Source organism: Panthera leo, chromosome E1 (genome assembly GCF_018350215.1).
Source record: "Panthera leo isolate Ple1 chromosome E1, P.leo_Ple1_pat1.1, whole genome shotgun sequence".
Lineage (NCBI taxonomy): Eukaryota > Metazoa > Chordata > Mammalia > Carnivora > Felidae > Panthera > Panthera leo.
Window position 1 is genome coordinate 48,073,309 of NC_056692.1, and position 23,805 is coordinate 48,097,113.

The following is a 23,805-nucleotide window of genomic DNA, read 5'->3' on the forward strand; positions in this document are numbered from 1 at the left end:
TTCCCCTATTTCCCAGATCAGTCTGCTAACTGCTGAGGCTGACTGCTGCACGGTTATCAGGCTGGAGTATTACCGCGTGTCTCACCTGATACACAGATGCTGGGAAGGTTGCTACCCTTAGTCCTCCCCAGGCGCTAAGATTCCAGACTTCAGGGAGGGTCCCAGGACCAAAAACTTCCCCTAAATTTTACCCTTTGCAAAAAAAGATGGTCTCTCACCAGGGGGTGATGGCAGACATTTGTCTGATGCCTTTGGGAAGGCATGATGGGAGTGGATGTGGCCGTGGCACGGTACCGATAGAGCATTTTCGGCACCTGGTACTTCTTAGAAACCTGTAATCCTTCTCCTGCCAGGAATGTTCCCCTTTGGGGTTAATACTGCACTGGCTTTATGAGTCAGCTCTGGTGGGGTCAGGAGCCACGTGAACTCCTGGAAGCTATCAAAGTAAATGGTTTTCCGGACTGTCAGCAAGGCTGCTTAGAAGTGGGGACTTCTCTGCTGCTAAGAAAGTGGGGTGGATAGGAATGGGCTGGGGCTCACACAGGTCAGAACAGACCCCAGGAGTCACTCAGACCCAGAGAAAGCCTGGACTCCTGGCTTTCCTGGCACCTTGTCTTTCCATAAAACCGAGGAACAACGGGGGACATAAAGTGATGATGCCGTCTTCACATCCATCCAAGAGTAAAGAGATACAGTCACAAGTTCCTAACTAAGGTGTGCAACTTTCCCTGGAGTCTTTTATTTGCAAGTCTTGACTGCCCTCTTGTGGTGGTGCTTTTCTGGAGCGACTGCGTTTCGACTGGGATCTTTTAGTAGAAATAGGCCTAAGGTTCCCTGGTCTGGCCTACAGAGGTAAAACTCCTACGAATGCTCAAATGAGACACCGATCGTATCTTCCCAGTTAGACCTTTGTAGGAGAGGACTCAAATCTCCAGCGTCAGAGCTGGGCCTCTGCGAGAGGCCCGTGGTCTGTGCACCGATGCCAGAAGTGTGTTTTAGAGTCTGTGCATGCTTCATTTCTAGAAAACAACATGTCGACGGTTCTAGACCTAGGATTCTTGAATCTTCTCCTCTGAGCCCAGATTTTGCAAGAAGCAGGGAAAAGGAGGCAGGGAGGGCTGTGAGGGAATGGGGGAGTGGCCCCGGGGAGCCTCTGTGTTTATCTTAAAGGTAGAAACACAGAACAATCTAGGAAATAATGAGAAATGATGATAGGCACAGGAGCACAGAATTCAATAAAAAAAGCCCACTGGGGAAAATTCAGTTGGAGCTAAATGATCAGAGAATAGCAGCTCCTGAAATCAACTGAAGAAATAAAACACCAAAAACCCACAACCAAGCCATAACTGGCAATAAAGTCCACCTCCCTAGGGAAAGTTCCAGACACTTCCCTCCGCCGCTGTCCAGCTGCTGCCGTAGAGGGTGAGCAGGACTGGGCATCTAGCGAACGAGGCCCAACCCCACCTCCTCAGTCAACACAAACAAAATGATCCTTTCCCCAATACTAGATATGTTTGCTTGCTCATTTTTTTTTTTTTTTATCACAAAATGTCTCTGACAGCAGTAAGCATTTTGAAAGTGGAGCCGACTGCAATTAAATTTAGCACAACGTTTCCGTGACCATTGATTTCACCCTATCTTCACTGAGAGTTTTAAGACCGCACCGGTTTTTAAAAACGAGGGACCTGATTATAGCTCAGTGGGACACCTGCTTCCCAGGCTAGCCACAGCTGCGCTGTCTGGGCTGCTCTCTGGGCCCCCTGGGGACACTGGCTGACAGGGAAGCTTGGGGACGCAAAAGGTGAGGAGCCTGTCCACCAGATGTGGACTGCAATACCAGTTACGGCACTGTTGACTTCTCTGAGGCCTCGGTTTCTTCATCTGTAAAATGGACTGGACATCCCCACCTCCTCCTGTGTGGGGAGCCCTCGCTTCCTATAGTGAAAGGGGCATAATCGGAGTTCAGTACCTGCTGCCAGGCCAGAAGAGAGATTCCTCCCATGCACAGCAAGCAGAGAGGGGCACAGATGAAGGAAAGGACATACACGGGGAGGGGGATCCCCACTGCCCTAGGGGGACGTGGCCAAGCAGTCCATGCGTGTTTGCTTTAAGAGCTGGTCTGCAGGGCAGGAAGGGCCTTTGAGGAGGAGCTTTGGGGAGGGTGTGTGTGTGGCTCAGAACGGGGGGGGGGGTTGGGGGGGGTGGGAAGGGGGTTGTTCCCTGCCTGGAAGTGGGTGGGGATCTTGAGTCCATAAGCTGGGGAGAGCTAGTAGAACTCAAATTCTTTCAGTTACTGTGATCCCACCGGTACCTACAGGCTGCTGGGGCCCAGGGAAATGTGGGCTACAAAAGGGACACCCCCAGTAAGAAATGAGACCATGGCTGCTTCTCCCAGCTCCAGCCACCAGTTTCCGTGCAAATCTGGCTGCCCACCCATGGCCGCTGGTGACGGTGGTGGGTCCTGCCTGCCTGCTTCTTCCCGGCGTGTCCACACAGAGGAATGGTCCCCGGGGAGCCGGCGGTGGGCTGATTACTGACAAGTCTATTCTCAGAAAGAGCCACTAGGTGAAGATTAGTTCACGCACAAGCAAGCGATACCACCCTGCGAGCAGGTGTGAGCGAGGACACCCCGTTTTCACTGCCTGCATCGGGGCACATTTCCGACAGGCAGGTGACATTCTCTTTCTCAGATAGCACGATCTGTGCTTCTTGTCCTGAGACCCATAACAAAAGGCACAGGAAACAAGACGTGTGCGTGGACGTAAAGCATGTGGGATAAGAGGCACTGCCGACACCTCCCGACACCGCTCTTCAGTGAACTCAGGACGGTCTCACTCGGTTGCTGCGTGTGGGGGGCCGGGGGGGTGCTAGCCTCTAGTGCACAGCCGGGTCTCCCCACCCAGGGCCCGTGGGTGGTTCAGAAAACACGACAAAGGGTTCGTTTTAGCTTGGTGATGGCTTCTCAGAAAACAGCCATGCTTCCTTCTGTCTGGGAAGACCTCTGGTTCGGAACACCTGGGGCTGGGAAGAGGGAGGATGCTTAGGGTAACAGCAGCGGCAATGCTGTTCTCACCTTTTAGATTTCCTCATTCGGTCCTCCCAACAGTCCTAGGAGACTGGTGCTTTTATCATCCCCGTTTTAGAGATGGAGAAACTGAGGCAAGAGAGATAAGCTAAGTGGCCCAAGGCGGCAGAGCTGGGATTTGAACCCAGGTAGCCCGGAGCTTAACCACTACATTGCTGCTTCCCTGCAGTGATACGGTGGGAGCCGTGCTGCCCAGCAGGTGGGGGCTGGGGATGGCAGTCCTTCTGAAGATGGGGACAGCCACTCACTGCGAAGGAGCCATGGTTTACCCGCCAGGAGGGAGATCCAGAGAAGTGAAGGCTTCCCCCTAATTTTCCTTCTTTGTCCTCTCCTTTCATTTCCCTTTCAGCCACATCTGAGTTTTGCACCGGCACCCGGCTTTTCCTGCACGTTGTGAAATACAGCCCAGCCCCATCATATGTATTTCTCCGTAGAACAACATAGTCTCCAAACTAATAACAAAGAGCATCACGTCACATAGGCAAGAGACACCTGGGTCACAGGAAGGACCTGACTCTGAGTCCCCAAGTGTGAATTCGCTTCATCAGGGTAAGGTGTCCTTTGAAGTAACAGGTCATAAGATGACAGGTGATTTGTCTGTTTCTACGTAGGAACTGTCTCCACGTCCTGGAATGATCAAGAGGTGTTGGCTCACTCTGAGGGTGCAGGCGGGATGTTTTCACTCTGGGAGAGGAAATCACCGGGTGGCTCGGTGTGTTCAGGTGTGGCCGACTTCTAAAGATGTTCCTCCAACGTGAACACATGGCATTGTGTGACAGCGTTTTAAACGTTTTAAAAGGCAAACAGGAGGGCAGCGACAAGAGCGACGAATCTTGACAGATGCGAGCTTTCACACACGATAGTCACCACACTGTGTAAGACTCATTAAACCTCAAAGAATATTTTTTTTGTCCCGATTTTCAATAACTCTGGGTCACTAATCTCTTATGGCCCCCCAGGGGACACATCTCTAGTGTCCAGATACAGGCTCTACAGAGAGAAACTTGAAAAACATGACTTATTAGAGGTTTTCTTTAGTACAGTGTTTTAAAAAGGAGTATTATATGTTGATTCTAGCTTAGGATCGGGTGTGGGATTTCTCCCTTGCGAATTATTCACCCAAGCATTTGAATGTTTAGATTTTCCAGGTGGTTCCAATACGGATATGCTGGAACAGTCCAGAGTGGATTTCAATTATTAACAAAGGCAATACGTTGAAAACACAGCTGGTACCCGGCTCTAACCAGCTCCCCAAAAGAGAGTGGTGTTGTCAGAAATGATTACAGACAAGATTTCTGAAATCATTTACATGCAAGTTGCAAAGTTCCATTTGATAGTTTGGGGAGAGAATGGTTGATTAGGTCATGACCACGGAGTTGGAAAAAAAAAATGAAAAAAATGAAAAAAAGAAATGAAATTATAGTGAGTAGTATTAAGCCAGGCATTCAGAACATCAGAAAAATCTGATGATTTCAGCCCATGATATATTACACTACAGCTTCCATATATAAACACGCACATGTAGTGTAAGTACACCATATTGCTTGCATGCTTATGTAGATGTGGGTCTACAGAAAATTGCAAATGAGTCTTAACATGTGCTTGGAAATATATACTAACAGAAGGAAAAGGGAAATGTGCTGTCAATTTAAAGATGCACTCTTTCTGTTCATTTGATGCTTTTTAAATTTTACAGACAGGAATTTATCTTTAATCACGGAGAGGAGGTTTCAAGATATCCTTGGTATAATCTTCAATGAACCTAATCTGAAGAGTGGGGAGGGCTCGTATACTCTCTGGGCGATGTGCGAGGAACGTTTTTCCTCACTGGAGGGCCGTGGCCATCGGGACGGGAGCATACGAGCTAGGACACAAGTAAGCATAAGGTTCAAGCCACCAGAACATACAGTGCATCCTTAAGAGTGGAGAGCACGGCCGGGGGCTCAGGCTTCGCAGCCACAAAAACCAGGGCGGATGTTTTTGTGGAAGGGAAGGTGGAAAAGGACCGAGCGGAGGGAGAACTACCTTCAAGAAGCGGACATAACATCCCTGTAAGAGACAGGAGAAGAAGAAAAACTGCTAGGTTAGTAGGGGAAATGCTACACACACAGGAAAACAATTAGCACGAGAAAAATAAAGACTGAGTACGAGACACCGTAGGCTCCACGTACAACGCACACAGAGCGCGTGGGGCAGAGACAGCCCAGGAGGTGGCGTGAGGGTCCAGGACAGAAGGAGGAGAACCTTCAGGCGGGCACTGCTCTGGGTCCCTGGCAGCTGCGGGTTTGATTTGGCCCTTGGAGGGGTGGGAACTAACACCGTCTTGTCGTATGAGACAATGGAAGGACTTGGGTCAAACCACATGGATCCAAGGCCCGTCTCTCTCCTCCTTGTGGCTTTTATGTGGCCAGGCATGACATCATGTCAGACGGCTCCACTACAGTCATGGACGCTTCTTCGGCTTTTGGCTGATCCATATGATGGAGTAATGGGGTCTCTGGTTTGTCAAGTGTCTGAGGCAGCACACAGCTAGTTAAACCCAAGGATTTAACACAAGGGTTGCCGCTCTTCACTAAATCAGAGTCAAGCCAAACCCACTTACCATGAAAACTATCACCGATAGAACTAATTTTTTTTTTTTTTCCCCTTGATGATTCAGAAGACTGTTCGGTACCTTGAAGAGCCCAAGGTTAACTGGTGAAACAGGCTGGGCAGCTGGTTAACCATGTTCTGGTTGACCGAATGCCATTGGTAACGAGGTTTTGGTACTTCTTTTCATCTTTCAATTTCTGTCTTTAGAAAAGCCCACCATGACTGGATAACTTTAGTTTCTCAAGTACTCATGTGAGAAAAGTAAACTCAAACCATTTTAACAGAAAACTTCATATGAGGAGTCATGAGATTAATCCTACAAATTCATACAGAGTGTGAGTCTGCTTCCGGGAGAAAATGTGAGAAAGAGGCTGGTTTTCTGAACCTCAATCCCACAGCCTGAAAGGGTCACCACATCCATGAACAGAGAGGCGATCAGAGACAGACAGATGACACTTTGTGCCCAGAAGGCTTTGTCTACTAAAATAGGAAGCTGGTCAAATATGACTTTTACACCTCTTTGGGCAGGTATGGATAGATTAGCTTCGGTTACATCTTATAATTACGGGCACTTTAAATCTGTAATCACGTATCTATTTATAATTGTTCTCAAAACAGACCGTTTTATTCCAATCCCAAAAGCTCTATTTTAGGCCAGAGATCTTAATCCACATCAAGATTAAAGGAAACTAACAATAGCAACAAAAACATCCTTATCGAAATGGTGGTGGTGTTTCCAAGAACCTTGGAGGGAATTTAATCGGGCATTTCTATCTCTCCTGCACCTTTCTGAAAGAGTTGCCTGATCTTTGCTTGAATACCTGGAGGTACAGAGGACTCCACGTTGGCCGAGATGCCCTGAATAGTATGCCTTCAGAAGGGTCCTACCTCCAGATCCCATCTGTAATAGGTCACCTTCTGCAAGGAGACAAAAATCTCCCAGCAGACACACTCTGATCCTGTGACAGGCAGCCTCACAGTCCTCCCGCAATCACTAGGCCGTTGTTCTGAGACTCCACGGGACCCAGAGAGACCCCTAAGCCATTTCACGCTCGGAACATGACAAACGAACCCAAATCTTTTTTGGGGGGAAAAAAAAAGTCAAAGAAAGGCTTATGAAGTGAATCAGCCGGACTCCCACAGCCCCTCTCGCTCCACACATCTAGGAGCACTCTGAGGGGACACATGCTGGATGCCTGGGTGTCGGATGGGTGATGAGGAAGCAAAACGCCGCTGGGCAAAGCAGAGACGGTGCCTGTCTGAGAGCTGCCTAAACGTCTACTCCCTGGGTGTCAATAACGGCCACGACAGACACGCAGTTCATGGAGCTCCTGAGCCACAGCCCTGCCTCCATCAGCTCCCTAGACACACGGGCTCAGACACCCTCCCCTGGGCTGTCAACAAAAGCCGAATGGCTCCTGACGTTTAGATTCTGAAGCATTTGCAAGCAGGGCTTGAGGCTCTCACTCTGGAGACCTGAAGGTGACAAGTCTTACAGGTGTCTCCAGCACAAGGAAACCTCAGACAGGTTTGAAAGGCTTGAGACTCATGTAAATGAGGGTAGGCTTTGGAAAGCTTGAGATGGAGGGGAGGGGAAGGGAGGGTCTTTTCAAGGGAAAGCAAGTTCCAAGGTGCGTGTGAGGGCAGGACATGTGCGTGAAGGGGGTGGGAGCGTGGTGTCACGGGGAGGGCGACGGAGAAGAGTCAGGGGCTCTGGGTCCTGCTAAAGACCAGCTTGGCGAAGTCCCTTCTGTGCTTTTGTTTTCTCATCAAAAAAGATAATTTTAAACACCTCTGCCACTTGTAATATTCTCTTACTGCATTACAAACGTTTTCTGTAAAGGACCAGGCAGCATGTGTTTTAGGCTTTATAGACCCTTCAACGTCTACTGCAGGGACACATTCCTGCCCTTGCAGCATGAAAGCAGCCACTGCCAACGAAGGAATGAACGTGGTTGTGTTAACAGACTCTGTGGACACTGAAATATGAATTCCACCTAGTTTTCAGGTGTTGCGAATTTTAAGCTTAAAAAGTCACTTAAAATATTAAAACCATGCATGGGCCAGACACCAGCAGGTGGGTGGGTGCGATGCCTGTCCCACTTAATTAGGATGCTGGGTATAATGGAGTCTGGCCTCGTCACCTCCACAGCCAGTGGAGAATATAAGCTTGTTCACTCACTCGTCAACAGGTCACATCCTCTCCAAAGGGCATTTTTCAAATCTTAAAGGGGATAGGAACGACCTGGCGATCTTGTGAAAATCAGATTCTGACTCAGTTAAAAGTCCAGGATGGGACCTGAGCCTCTGCGCTTTTAACAAGCTCCCAGATGCCGCTGGTCCCCGTACCACACTTGGAGCCGTGGGGATCTGGGGAGCACCAGAGTGGTCGCCGCTTTCTTTTCCAGGATTACCCAGGGAGTTCAGAATCCTTGGGACTGACCTCTCTAGGTCCCCAATTCTAATTCTTCGTAGGACTTGTTCCTTGGGAAAAACAGCGAACAGCATTATGTATGGATAGGTCACACTTATTCTAGGCTTTCCTCTTTTAAGGGGCCTTAGCTTCTTCTTTGGTGCTTAGGCTAAAACCATAGGGACCCGGGTCAGTGCTTGGGGGCCCCACGTTAGTGCCCCGTGTCTGTGTTAGTGCCAAGAGACGCTGGCTCGATCTTCCTACCTTCCAGTTCCTGCCCTGCTAATCTCCTGTGGGTACCGGGGCCTGGTTTCACGTGGAGAGCTGCCTCTAACATTTCGTATTAGGCTTGCCCTGTTTATTGAACCAGCAATATCCATCCATAAGGCCAACCCCATAGCTACAAACACGAGGCTTTTTGGGTCATTTCAGGAATCCGTTAGGGTGGAACAGACAACTGGAATGTACAATCTTTTTCTGGTTTCCCAGCAAAGTCATTTCCGTAAGAGAAATTAAGCTGAAAGCATGTTGCCAATGCTATGATATAAATGCATTCGCCCTCCCTTACAGACTAATCACAAATTCTCTGCAGTTGCTTTTGGAAGCTTTCTTGGAGTCTGCTAAGTTGAGCGGTTGTGTTAACCTCTGTTGACAATGATCTAATGAATGCGCGAAAATGATTTCCAACGCTAAACCTTGCCTCATTTCAGTTTAAGGTTTGTTTCTAAGACAGAGCTGAACTACAAAGATTAAAATATCCTTCAAGTGATGTGCATTTTATAGACTTTTCCCCCTTAACGTTGCACAGTTCAGAAATTAGTTAATTAAGCTACTTAAGGACCAAAATTTAAAAAAAAAAAACAGAATCTATATTGGGGCACATAGATTTTCTGTTTTGTGTCCAAAAGGTCACTGGAAAGTACTCAGGTTTCCATAGTAACAGTAGCAGGCCCGATCAAATCAGCAAATAGCTACAATTTATCTGAGGGTCTCCAGTGAACTATTTTTTCTCATCCACAGAAGAACATCCTGAATTAGATAAAGTCTTCAAAGACAATGGAGGCTTTCGGAAAATCCAATTTCAGCAACAGTAAACAGGAAAATGCTTGCTTGCTCTATCCACATATAACCTGGCAACGGAGACTCATCTGTGTTGATTTAAATACTTTCACAGTAAGCGGATCATATTAATTTGTTAATCAGTAACAGGGATAATCTCGAAATGTTTCTCCGGAATAAATAAAAGGAGATACAATGTGTGATCTTAGGTCAATTTGTAGCGTCTTCAGGGGGATACTTCTTTCTAGTAGTTTCTGGACCTCTATCACTAACCCCATTCTAATGGAGCATGCTTGTCAATTTTATGTTGTCTGCTTCTGCTTTAGATCCTGATATGCTTCTCAATGGTCACAAAAACTGTGAAGGCACAGACATCAGCGAAGCCACTGCTAATCCTGCTTTAGATTCTGACCAATGGACATTTTGCAGAACCTAGTCAAACAAATAAAACACTCCAAATAAAACATTTCAGCCATGGAAAGTTGAGTGTCACCTTGTTTCCAAAATATGTTAAAATTAATGTGGCTCACAGGTTCAGAGCCCTTAGGTAACACTTTTAGGAAAGTCCAGGAGGTAAAGCATCTTTGTGACTAGAAGAGAGAGCCAGATTAGAACTCTGCTGACAGCTTTCCAACTGACCGGAGATTCTCCATAGATTTCACTGACTTCTGGATCTACTATTAGAAACGTGTATCATCAAATTACTAGGTAACTCAAATATCACCTCAGCTTTGTTACATCCTTCTACTAATTATTTGGCCATGCCAATCAAACAAACAAACAAACAAACAAACCCAAAACCAAAAAGCAGCAAACAAAACTTATCTGGGCCCAGCAACATGCCCTGCATCTTGAGGGAATCTGGTTCTTTTGGATAGTGATGACTTATAAGCCCAGGAAAAATACATTAGAAAGTCACTGGTTTTGCATTTTAGTCCCCACCCCATAACGAACTGTTCTTTATTGAGAGGAATGTTCTAGACTAGCCCTAACAGAAATACCAGGTGAGGTACATATGTAAATTTAAGTTTCCTAGTCACCTCCCTTATTAAAAATTTAACCAACTAAAGCAACTGACCAACTAAACCAACTAATTTAACTAAAGCAACTAACCAACTAACCCGACTAATTTCAATAATACGTTTAATACTGATATATAAAAGTACATAATAAAATAGCAGATTTGTTAATTATATAGTTAACCCAACATACCCAAGATATTATTTCAGCATACAACCAATATACCGCTTATTATTGAGGTATTTTACACTCTCTTCTTTTTCCGGAGTCCTTGAAATCCAATGTGTACTTCATACACAGAGCACATCTCACCTCCGACTGGCCATATTTTCAGTGCTCGATGGGCACCTATGGCCGGTGGCTGCTGAATTAATCAGCACGGCCCTAGAGGATTTTCAAGGTATGGGAAAATGCAGCTATTTACTCCTTGAAATTTAAGATTCTGTGATTGTTATTTTTAAATTTCTAAAAAATGTTTATTTATTTGAGAGAGAGAGAGAGAGAGAGAGAGAAAGTGTGAGCAAGGGGAGGGGCAGACTGAGGGGGAGAGAGAATCTCAAGCAGGCTCCGCACGGTCAGCACACAGCCCGGCCCCATGAACCGCGAGATCATGACCTGAGCTGAGATCAAGAGCCGGACACTTAACTGACTGAGCCACCCAGGCGCCCCGGGGTTATGTGATTATCTAGCTGACGATGCGCTCAAACCGGCAGAGATGAATAAGCTTGGTTCCTATGGGCTGGCCTGATTCCATGGGCAGAAGAACGTCTCGTGTTCCTTGACCACCTGAAGATAAAGTCTGTACAGATGAGGAGTGAGGTGATGGTCTGTAATTGGGGAGAATGAGAGTTATTCTAAGGGTGTCAATGTGAGGTCCTGGGCAGAGCACAGAGGATGCACGGACAGGGGTCAGGCCGAGGGTGGCACTGGCCAAGCTGCCAATCGGGGAAGCATTCAAGTTCAAACAACCCTGAAATGCTGCCTGTGAGCCACGCCCATGGGAAACTGAGCCAAAGCAGCGACGGGCTGGGAAGCCTGCCGCTGAGGGTATCACGAGAGAACTGGAGTTAAGTTTCAGGCTCTAGAAAGCAGTGAATGTGGGGACAATCAATCTACTGGTTCTCAGGAATGACTCCTTGACAAAACTTCTCAAATGCTCTTGCCTCTCTGTAGCACCTCTTTGCACATACAAGTATAGTGTCAGAGTTTGTAAGTTTTCATAAATGTAAGTAAAAAAAACAAACCTGAGTCTCTTTTATATAATCAGCCATAACGAATGCAAAAAAAGGAAAAAAAAAAAAAGTCCTAGCTAACATTTATTGAGCGCTTACTACATGCCCGGGACTAGGCTAAGCAACTTACACAAATGAGCTGAATGGATCGCCACAGCAATGCTATGCAGTAGGTACTATTACTGCCTCCATTTCACAGATTAAAGATCGGAGAATTCAAGCATCTTATTCAAGGTTACTGCTAGGAAGCAGTACAGCAAGGATGTGGAGCCATGACTACTCCAAACTGTATCCTCTTTCTAGAACACCATGCTGAAACGCAGAGTAACCTGCCCAAGTTCACGCGACCGGGATGTAGACAAGCCAGGATTTGAACCCCAGCAGCCTAACTCCCCGGCTGAGGCTCCCACCTCGGTGCAGGACCCCCTCTCAAAGGCAAGAGGTCTTAGGGCTCAGCACATAAACCGCCTGGAGCTTAGCGGTCACTGTCTGGGCTCACTGCTGTTGTCATCTCTGTCCCCATCAGCATCCCACCTGCTGCTCCCAGGAAGGGACAGGATGGCAGCTGGTAGTCAAGACCTCGCCCCAAGAGCCACTGCCGTACCTCACACCTGGTCATGAATTTCTCTTCAGAGAACTCTGCAAGCGTTTCTCTAGGGAGAGCGCACCCGCATTTCAGGCGACACGGCAAGTTCAACACATTCAGCTTGTCCTCTTGAACCCTGACACTCCAGAGGGCTATCTGTGCTGGATCATTCGCCAGCTCTCTAATGGGACACTGCTTTCCATTATTTTCTGACAACAGGAATACTCCACGGCAGACAAAGCCCAAAGTGCATTGCTTCTTAACCATCTTAATTCTGCTATGAATGTGTCTGTTTTGCTTTTTAACTTCCGTTTTTTCCTATTAGATTTGAACTTTCCCTGGAGTTCCTACTCCAGCAGTGGGTGGCAAGTACAGAACGAGGTGCTTCGAGCTTCTCATCTTGTTCTACTTTAATTATCTGGAACAAAATGGTGAGAACAGCAAAATGCCTCGACAATCGGGCCAGGAGAGAACGGTGCAGTCTCCTTTAAGGAAAGCTGCTGGACTTTTTTTTTTACAGCAGAAATCTCCAATAACTGTAAACACGATGTGGGAGAGACAAGCGACCCCCCTGGTAAAAATGAGTTCATTTCAAGTCCATCTGTAGTGGCAAGTCCTCAAAATACAAATTGGAGGTAGTGGCTGTGGTCCTGGAGCAAAATGGGAGAAGTTGGCTTTTATTTTGTTAAATACTGAACTATGAAATGGGAAGAAGCAGGGAGTGGTTTCCATCTCCTGAGCCTGTGCTCAGGTGCTGTTGGCCCGGGGGGGGGGGGGGTGGAGGGGCCGGGTCCAGGGCTCGGGCCATCAGCCTTACTGCTTCATTTCTCTATGAGGAGCCAAGACTAGGGAAGAAGGTCTTGGTTAGAAAGAAACTGCCCCAAGGGCGAGGGGCCAAGCCTTGGCGGGAAGGCTCTGCATCAGAGATGGGGATGTGGGGCGGGGATAAGACCAGGGCCACAGGCCGCTGGCTTCAGAGGAAGGGCCGGAGAGTGGTTGCACAGCACACGTCTCCTTTTCTCCTCCCCCAAACGTTCTCCCTGGTTCTTGATTCTAGGACAACCCCAACACTGGAGGCAGACGTGGCCCAAAGGGCTCAGGAGAAGAGTCAACGAGACTAATAAACACAGCACAAAAATGCCCAAGCTCACTAATGACCTCGGAGATGGACCGAGGACAAGAAAAGTCCCCTGGAAAAGTTTTAAAATGAAAAGATGTGGTCAGAAGTTACTCTCCTTCCAGGTGGGAAGCTGAATGCCGCGCAGAACTCCCGAGGCATGGCTCAAGAGGAGAATGATTCAGATCCCAGATTTTGTAAAAGATCAAAACAGCAACGTGACAGCGACAGAAACGCTGGACTTTGCATGCGAACGCAATCACTAATAAACCAACTGTGCGATTTCTGTCTTTATCTGGATGAACAGTTAGCTGCTGCTGTGCTTACGATGATACTTGGGTTCCGAAGAGGGGTGGTTCGTGTCAAGCATCTTTCAAATGGGCCCTTTTGCGTCTTGGCTCAGGGCCCAATACCAAATTATCGTACTGAGAAATGTCAGTGCACACAGACCCCTCGGCGTCAGACTCCACCCACTCCCCCGACAACTCCCCTGAAACCCCGTTTCGTCCAGAGATCACCTGACCTATAGTTACACAAAGTTCCCAATTTACACACACATCATGTTCTGGAAATCCATCGAAATGTAAATGAAGACGTTATTTTCCCCATAAAATTGACGTTATGAATGGTGGTAAAGTTCTCATCAATATGTCCCTACTTCATAATATGGCTGGAGCACAGGACACAGACCTTGCCAACCATTTAGAACACAATTTCAATATCAAAATTAATTTTTTTTTTTTTAGGGATGCTCCAGAAGTTTAAAAAAAAAAAAAAAAAAAAGCACCCTCCCTAACCTACTTTCTGCAATGACACATGTTGAGGGATGATGATAAAACACTTGTATAAAAAGTATACTTTTAGGACGTTTCTACTGACAACCTAATTTGATCTTTAAAACAAGTACTATTATTATAATAAAATTAGTATAATTTATAATAAAATTAGTATAATAAAATCAGTATAACTAGTATAATATTAGTATAATAAAATACTATTATTATTATTCTCATTTACACTGAAGGGCACACCCAGGGAAGTCACATGGTTAATAACTGGCAGAACCAGGAGTTGATTCTAACACAGAGTCCAGGGGTTAGTGAACTATGGCTCATGGACCAGATCTGGTCTGTCACCTGTTCCTACAAAGAGTGTTTTAATAGAACACAACCATGCCCTTTGTTGACATCCTTTCTGTGGCTGCTTTCGTGGCACAGAGGCAGAGTGTGGTGCTTGAGACAGAGACCCTGAGGCCCGCAAAGCCTAAAATATTTACAGTGACCCTTTGCAGGAAGTCTGCTGAGCGAGGGCTAAGCCAGCCTCTGGACCACCTGTAAGGGAAGGCAGACCCTCTCTCCAACGCTGGCCTTGAGCCTCATCGCAGGGAGTGGGGACCCAGAAGCGGGAGGAAGGAACCATAATCCTGGATCCACTCTATAGTGAGAGGAGGTCCTGGAGAATCCCTGAGCAGCACAGGGGGTTCTAATATGCTTATTTCTCTATAAGCTCCCTGCTTCATTCCCAAAACCTGACACAGGGCCCAAAGGTACGGAGATAAGCCCCACAGACAGGAGGCACTGTTTGTTCTACTCATTGCTGGAAACTTATTATTGAACAAATGAACAGATATATAACTTGTGTTTGTGAATCAGGAACTATGTGTACTTTATTTGAAGACAAACATAGATCAGCTTAAAGACCCACAGATATACTTTCCATAAACACTGGGGCCAAGGTTCTGGCTTGTTTTGACTTTCGGGCAGATAAACTGCTTGAGGGGGGACAATGTGTTACAGAATCAGGTCATTTCCAACCATCTTGGGATTTCTTTGGCTCCTAAAAGCTTTCCCCACTTATCATTCTGTTAGCCAGAATTCTAGAATCAGCGATACATTAAAAACATTTCCCCCCACGTTACCGGATAAATACTAATGCGGTGGTAGAACTGTAAATGCTCATTTGTTTGGGTTTTTCCTCCATCAGATTGGATGGCTTTTGGTTTTTGGAAGAGGATTTGAAAACCACACGTAGTTAACTCTTTCCAGAAAACAGAGCTGGTCATGGAAAGAATCACCCTGCGGACTCGATGGTACACAATGCCACCGAGTCCTGCCGATTCCTGAAAGGATTAGTCATCATGCTGTCTTTTCCCCAGTCATGATTCACCACTGAACTTCAAATTAAACATTTCAGCTGAATCATACTGTTACCAGAGGGTGGCAAAGTATCTCGTATCTCTGAAAGAGCGGGTGGAGGAGAAAAGGATTCAGATGCTGGAAAGCCAGTCAGGATGGCAAGTACGTGGAGAGACACGTACAAAGAAGGGAGTCTGCAGACGCCAGGAAGCAGTCATACCATGGCTGGGGGTGGAGAGGGAGGAAGTGGGGTGGGCATTAGAGGAAGTTCCCCAAATTGCACTTGGTGCAGGTGGCACCCCGCTTGGGAATGCTGGCTGTCACCTAGAACTGCTCAAATGCGGACACGGCCCTTCTGCCTTGGCACGCGGCTTCCCAACAGCTGGATCCGGGGGAAATATTGCCAGTTTCACACTGACAGACCTCAACAGAACACCGTTACACGATAACTCCTGTCTGAAATCAGATCCGGATATTGTTTTTAAAATACAACACAACAGTTGGTTGAGGGTCCGACATCGGTTGAGGTCATGATCTCGCGGTTCGTGAGTTCGAGCCCCGCGTCAGGCTCTGCGCTGACGGCTCGGAGCTTGGAGCCTGCTTCGGATCCTGTGTCTCCCTCTCTCTCTGCCCCTCCCCCCTGGCTCGTGCTCTGTCTCTCTTCTCTCTCAAAAACAAATATAATATTTTGTTATAATTATATAATTTTATATAATTTTATAAACTATAAGTATCTTAAAAATACAACACAACAGTTGTCATAAAATTCTCAGCATCTTCTTGACACTGCTATCGAGTGGCTTTACTGCCTGGTCGCCTGCAACTCTCAGTAAAACGAGCTCATGCAATTCCAGTGAAGTCTAAGGAAGCTGAGAGATGTTTAAAGAAGAAGCCAGAACGCAGCTCACATGGGTGCTCTGGGCACAGAAGTCTGTAAGCTGGACGGCAGAGGCTCTGGCCCTCTGTTGCACTTGGCCTTGGGCTCTCAGAACTCCGGTGCAAAGTGCACTGCCGGGAGGGAGAAGAGTGATGGGCATGACACACGTGGCCTCTAACCGGCTTCTAGAGAGAAATGCAATTCTGGCCTCGAGCCCTCACACCCGGCCCCTTGTGTTTTTTGAGTTTGGAACTCTGACCTTTATAAAAAGCTACACTCACTGCCCGGAAAAACAGGAAGGTTACTCGCCAGGAAGCCAAGGAAATGAAGCATAAAAAGTGGGTCAATATTTCTCCGTCAGCAAAGCCAAGTCTTGGGTATTTCCAAGAGAGACGCCATCATGATGCCTCAGTACTGTTCTGCCCTCAACTGCATCCTATACCAGCAGATCCTGACCCGTTGATTGCTGATGATCTACACCTATAGCTTGAACGTCAGCAAGGCTCCATTCACCTTTTTGGCTCTTTCCCTGCCTGGGACGTAGGAGTAGTGCCCGCACTCGGCAGCCCAGAAGTCTCTGGAAGGATTCAGCCCTCAGAGAGGCGGTGTGATGCTAGGGATGGGGCTACTGTCCTCGGCTCGGGGGAGGGGAGGGGTGAAGGTGGGAGTAGTTGATGCATCAAGTGAAGGAAAAAATAAATAGAAAAACAGCTATGCCTGGCATAGATGCTGGAAGCTACCCCAAGCCTTACCCATCTCTGGACTTGAATGCCTCTAAGTATTACAAGGCCCCTTCGCAAAGAACTTCATTATAAATAAACATAAACATATGTTATAAATTAATTATATATTATATTTATAAATAAAAATAAATATATATATATGTGTGTATATATATATATGTCCCCCTATATTTTTTAGGAGCAGAGATTACAAGCTGATTTCCACTAGCTGAATTTTACCTGTGTTTACACCAATAGATGTGTGTTTGACCTACACCAAGCTGAGTTTTAATGAGCTGCCAATATTAAAAGAAGTCAGAAGACGTCGTATCAAACCATCTGGATTCTTGGCTTCTCTTGAAGAACCAGAAGGTCTGGTGGCCAGAAGGTCCCTCATTTGTGTGTGGCAGCAGTCAACGGGTGCTGAGTAACAGCGGCCACCTTTAGACACAGTCCACACCCTACTGTCACCAGTCCTGAGGCCTGCTGTCCCTTGCCACGGACTGCTGTCCCTTGCCATTGACTTATACCATGTGTGACTCCTTCATCCTTCTGAGGGCATCCAGGCTCAGCCCTGACCTTAAGCATTTGCCATCAGCATCCACTTCAACCAAGTACCAGCGTAACAGAAGCACTCTGAACATTTTTATGTCCCTAGGAATTCATTCTACCTCCATATGACCTACGTGTTTCTTTAGCGCAAACTTTTTTGAGAGAAGGAAACGACGGAGGGAGGAAAACAAAACCACCTGCACCTCATTAGTGTCAGTATTTTCAGTAACAGTTCAAGTATCTGTACACCTCTGTGTGTGTGTGTGTGTGTGTGTGTGTGTGTGTGTGTGTGTGTGTGTTTCTTCAGGGTACGGGAATTTCCGGGAATCCTAATTAGCCTGAAGAAGAGAAAGATTCAAAAAGAAATGAACCAGTTACACAGACTGGTATGGTTACTGTACGAATGCCTCAAACAGCCAAAGTGCAGGTGATTAGAGGAAACAGAAAAGATTAAAAGCTGTGACCTGGAAAGTACGGCAGGTGCTTAGAGAAAAGAACGTTCGTTAAGAGCGGAGGTGTCTGGAAAGTGAAGAGAAGTACAGACAGAGAGGAGAAGAGAAAGAGGGAAGTGAGGAGGAGAGGGAGAGCACAGCAGGACAGGGAGGCGAGACAGATAAATCTGGGACGGAAGGCAAACACAGACCCTCACTGGGAAGGAGACAACGAGCTGGCCTTTTCTAAAGGTCTGGAGCAAAAATGAAGGTGCTGGCTTAATCACACCCAAACCACCGCCTGAGCTAATGCCAGAGTGTCCCCCTGCCATTTGGAGAAGCACAGTCCTTCTTTCCAGGAGAACACTGCACTTGGAACACTGCCTGTCTCCCCACGGATGTGCCAGCCAATTTCTTATGCAGAAATCACCCGTGCTTATTTCTGGGATAGTTCTGGTCTCTGTTCTCTAAAATGATAATCAGGCCTAGAATGTGAACACAGCTTGCCAAGGAAGGCGATTAGGCGGCATTTCTGTTCTTAAATATGGAAAAAGATGAACACTTAAGTTGCTTTTTGTCTTTCAGCAGTGTGACCACAAACCCTGGCCCTGCCTGAGGTCAAGCTTTCCAAAGGAAAGGCAGTTCCCGCCATTTCATTGATGTCCTCACCTCGAATTTCTGCCTGAGCTCCACGTTTCCTTCTTCATCTCCTTCTGGAATGGGTACGTTGTAGTACTCACCTTCTTCTTGGTTAAGCAACTTGTACCTTTGGGAGACACGGAGGGAAGGAGAGTTAGGAACGCCACACTTGGGCCACTACGGGTTCAGCAACATCTCTCCTTCCACCTCTAGACTGGCTGTTTCTGAAATGCATCCTGTGGGGAGACCACAGCCAGATAACCTCACAGTCAATGGTCATTTCAGACCAAAGCCAGTTTGCTGAATCTCTAAGGGCTCTCGCGTTTAGAGACGATTAACCTTTGGATGACACGGACATATACAACCTTGGGCATCCTTACCATCCACTGGCCGGTATCTTCATCAGCTCCGAGACTCCAAAGGAAAGGGATCCCATGAAATCGTTCCTTGTGGTTCGATCCCAGTCCCAGATTTCTACGGACAGCCGTCGGTCTTTGTCAGAAGGTTTCAATTTGCTACAAAAGAGCACACGCACAAGGTTATCTAGACCGTCGCTTCCTGGGAGACGCCACGTGCTCATGATAGGAGTCTGACATTCAAACAACAATAGTATATTCAATTCTCTTCCTGTGGCTCCCCACTGCCAACAGAGTACCAGGCCATGGCAGTCAAAGCTCCAGACTAGCAGTTAGCAAACTAGGACCCACAGGCCAAATCTGGCCCACAGCTTGTTTTTGTAAATAAAGTTTTATTGGAAAACAGCCATGACAATTTGCGTATATACTGTCTATGAATGCTTTTGATTTGAGAACAGCAGAGTTGTGTGGTTGCAACAGAGACTGTATGACCCAGGAAGTCTAAGATATTCACTATCTGGCCCTTTATAGAGCAAAGCTTGTCAACCTCTGTTCTACACAAAAGAGCTCCCTTTGGGGTTGTCCACACATAAACTGCTTCCCGCGTGTCCTAGTCTACAAGGTCTGTCACTTGTTTGTGCTCGGCTGCAGGCAGTGCTTTCTCTCAACCCTGACGGTTTTACGCCTTCTCCCGCTGCCTCCTTCCTTCCTTCTCCTTCTACCATCTCTGCCTCTGAAATCCTGGCACTCCTTTAAACCCCGTTTTAAACGTCACCTCCTCCAAGAAGTCTTCCCCGTTGAAAGGTGAGGATGATTTTTCCATTTCAGGGGTGACAGCATATGACTCCTGTATTCCAGGTTTTAACAATTATTATTTAAATTCTCACCTTCCCCTAAACCTCCAAAGAACTTAAGTCCATCAAGAGGCGGACACACTTTATACTTTTATACACTGTGTGTTTAACATAAAGTATTTTTTGTACAGGGTAGGTTCTGATGCTATTTGGGGCCTGCATTACGTAACCCCCGGTAAACCAAATTACCATCCACCAAACAGCGGTGACAGCAGCGACCTCTTAGCAGTGGTCTGAGATAGTCCCAGTAATGGAGCCATGTTTAAAGGCATTTACAACAGGCCCGCCTCGTTACCTCTCACAGTGAGGCGGGCAGCTCTGTGATGCGTAGGGAGGGATTTCAATCAAGGGGGGAAGACAAAACTTACAATGTGAAGGACTCATTCCACTGGGGGTTCAGTGTGGAGCGGATGGTTTTGGTTTTCTGCTTGCTCTCGTTCTTGGGATCAGGAATGAGTTTCAGCTTCACGTAAGGATCTGAAAGCCCATTTGGATCCATAGGAATTAGATTTTTTGCATCTCGTACTGTGGAGAGAAAAGGAAAAAAAAAAAACCATCAAATGTTATAAAAAGAGAACTGACCTGTATTGCCCAGTGTCCTGTGTCAAGACCAGGCTGAGTGACAGAGACCTCAAGATGGTGTTGAAAGGGAGAGGAGGGGAGGACCAAAAGCCTCTGATCCTCAATATGAGAAAAGCTTCCCGCTGTCATTGCTGCCAGAGATAATGGGCATCACGCCGGCCCCGCGGTCCTGCCCTCAGACTCCGTCATCAGCCTGGACCAACAGCACTCTCGACCCCTGCGCAACACCTATTAGAGACTCAGCAGCCTGGGCCCCTCCCCAAAGCTACTGAAACAGAATCTGTGTTTAAATAAGACCCCCAGGTGCTATTTGCAGCCCTTCTCCGGAACCGGTGCGTGCCCTGCCCCCGCACAACCAGCCAACCCAGGGCGTGGCACTGCATCACACTTGAGCTTCTAAAAGGGTTCACCTCTTTTCTTTGTAAAGGGCCAGCGATTTCCAACCTGGCTACACGTTGGAATCTCTTGGGAGGGGGTTCAAAAATTCCAGTGCTCACAACTAAGCCAGAAGCTCCGAGGGGTGTGGCCCACGTTTTGAAAAGCTCCCCAGGTGATACTATTGTGCAGCAGCAGAAAGAGCTAGGGGCGCATACAGCTGGGATACAGAACACGCCCCACACGTGTGCTCTGCCTTGTTATGTGACGTGCACAGCGTGTCCACAGACCAGCGGCACCTGGGACATCAGCTGTGTGCCCATCAGATGTGTGGAATCTGTCATTTGGGCCCCACCCCCAAACTCCCAAGTCAGAATTCTCATTTTAACAAGACCCCCAGATGATTCCAATGCGCATCCTAGACCAAGAAGCACTTGTGTGGGAATCCAAAATAATGAGGAGCAAAGGCCATTTCATCCACAGAGGGAGGCATGCTCAGAGATGCAGCTAGCAGGGGTTTATTACCTCTGGGAACGGGTGAAGCCACTGCATGTAAATGAGATAGGTCATTATCTACTGCTACGATAAGAAGGGACAAAAGCCTGAGCCTGCCTATCCCAAATGTCTTCCTCACCACCTTCCAAAGGCATCTTCCCCAGCATGGCTGAAAGTTCCCATCCTCAGGGTCCCTAATTAGCCAGACACCTTGAGGACACATCTAAACTGGGACTGGGCTCTGAAGCCCAGTGGCTCTCCCAGTGTGGCCCCTAGACCGTCAGCGTCACTGACTGAGTCAGGACTCTAGGGGCAGGTGCAGTGATCTGTGTTCACCAAGCTTCCTGATTCTGATGCATGGGAGTATTGGGGAAACACTGTTCTTGTCTAGTACTGATTATCAGTTTAGCTTGGCTATTAAAAGCAAGTCCTTAGAAGAATTTTAGAAGAAGGTGCTAGAGTTAACAGTGGGCAGATATAGAGCAGGGCATAGGGGATGCTAAAGATGCTGGGTCCCTGGACACTGCCCCAAGAGAAGTCACAGACTAGCATTGCCCATTACCAGCCCAGGGACACACTGAGTGCCCACGCCTGCTGGCCAATAGCCTTACATCCTCCTTGTCTGGAAGTCTTAGCACGGGCAGGTGACAAATAGGACCATTATTCAAATGGTCTGAGTGGGGGGAGTGGACTGGCTCAGATCAACTAGCCACAGAGAAGCCAGGCCTATGTTCCTCTATTCCTATATTCACTTATGCTTTCCAAGCATTTCCCCCTCATAAGATGATATCTAACTTTATCCACCTGGGGGTGGATAGAACATATAAGCAAGCAGGCTCATCAGATCTGCTTTCAAATCCTGCCTCCCTCATGGACTCCCAAGCACCGGAAAACAGAAGTTCCTGAGTCTCTGCTGCTTCACCTAGAAAAATGAAGAGGGGCTCACTCTCTGTGGTACGGGATTGGTGGGGGAAGTAAATGCAATGACGTATGTAAAGTGCTTTATACAGCTAGTGGCTTAGAAAATGGAGGGGGGAGAAGGCACTAGGATAGGAGTGTTTACCATGCCTAGTCCCCAGTGCCCACAGTTTCAAAATCTTCAGTGGGGCAGAAGGTCTCCAGGGGATCTGGCTGCCTGAGATTTTCCCTCAAGCTCATGCAGAAGGTCTTTCAGTGCATGGCAGAAGACTCAGTCTCCTAAAACAGCAACCCAAGGATCACAAAAGATGAAAAGTATGAGCATAAACATAGGGCTCTCCCATAAGGAATGGGAAGGGGCCAAAGGTCTCTCTCCAATTAAGCACTGGGATGAGAATCAGATACTTTTTAAAAGGCAGCTAAAGCCCCAGAACGTCTAACACTGAGGCTACATCTCAGCTCAACTAATGAGGAACCACAGAGGCTGCTAAGAGTATTGCCAGTTACAGAATGATTACAGGCGCTGCTTTTTTCATCCTCGATTTCTAGTCCTGACAGCCAGCCCACACAACATCATTTAAGGTGGATCTCTTCTGAATGGTGATGAGTTACAGTCTTAATGGGATTTAAAGCTGTGGGCTTCCCACTGAGATCCTATGATTGAAGTGGAAAATAAAGAGAGTTATCAATTCCAAATGTCATCGAAGTAGACACTGGGTCCAAATTTCAATTTCCCATTGCAGTGGAGAGTAGCCTGCACTCTCCACTGATGTGCGGCTGACTCACCACACACCAGGGCATCTGAGTCAGGACTGGGAGTAGATGACTTGGGGTCCCATCAGCTCAGAATGTGGGCTCTGGGGACAGGCTGCCTGCCTGCCTTTGAATTCTGGCTCTGCCACTTGGTGGTTGTATAACCCTGGGCAAGATATTTAAGGTCTCAGTGCCTCAGTTTTTTCATCTGGAGCATGGCAAACCGCTCCCCACCCCCCGGCCCCGGCCCTGGGAAAGATTATAGAAGTTCATACATGCAAAGTGCTCAGAACAGTGACAGGTGCACAGTAACAGCCCAATAATGATCATTACCATCATTGTTAATACACGTTGCTGGCAGAGAACACAACCCTAAAGCCTTAGATGTCCAGAAACTGGACTGACAACTTAAGAGCTGGCAAAGCAGATGCTGTGAAGGACAGTACAATGTGGAAATTTTCTGGTGCACCTGCAAGCGTGTGGTGCCAGTGAGGTCTTAGCCTGAGAAGCAGCGCTGGAGGGGGGTCACCAACAGGAGTAGGTGTGGGCAAGTTAGGGAGGAGAAAAGAAGAGCCAAATGAGGGAGGCAGTGGACGTGAGGGGTGAGAGGCAGGAGAAGGAAGAAGACGCAACCAAGATGCAGGGTCAGAGGGTGGTGGGGACGCTGCCCTCTGCGCAGGTGCGGACGGTGGCTAGGTACGCCAGGGTGGTGGTTCAACACCTCAGCTGTGATGTTTCTGCCGTATACTTGATGCCTGTGCCCCATACCCCCCCAGAGTCCCATTTAACCGGTCCAGACTGAGGCCAGGCATTAGCATCTTGAGGCTTCTCAGGAAGCCATTCAATGCACCTGGCAGTGGTCCTCAGAGCGTGGTCCCTTGACCCATGTCACTGGCATCTCTTGAGGACTCAGTACATTATTCACATTAAAATGAAATCATAGGGGCGCCCGGGTGGCTCAGTCGGTTAAGTGTCTGACTTCAGCTCACGTCCTGAGCTCACAGTCTGTGAG

General features: G+C 47.5%; 1 protein-coding gene across 3 annotated transcripts in view; it reads right to left on the reverse strand.

The window, feature by feature from the left end:
• Positions 1-23,805, reverse strand: part of PRKCA (protein kinase C alpha) — a 404,865-nt gene that overhangs the window by 69,409 nt on the left and 311,651 nt on the right. For all 3 annotated transcript variants that reach the window (XM_042917374.1, XM_042917372.1, XM_042917373.1), the window contains 3 exons: positions 20,039-20,195; positions 18,841-18,975; positions 18,491-18,587 (listed from right to left, as the gene is read on the reverse strand). In XM_042917374.1, the coding sequence (XP_042773308.1) occupies positions 18,491-18,587; positions 18,841-18,975; positions 20,039-20,195 (389 nt within the window). The remainder of the gene's footprint in view (positions 1-18,490; positions 18,588-18,840; positions 18,976-20,038; positions 20,196-23,805) is intronic.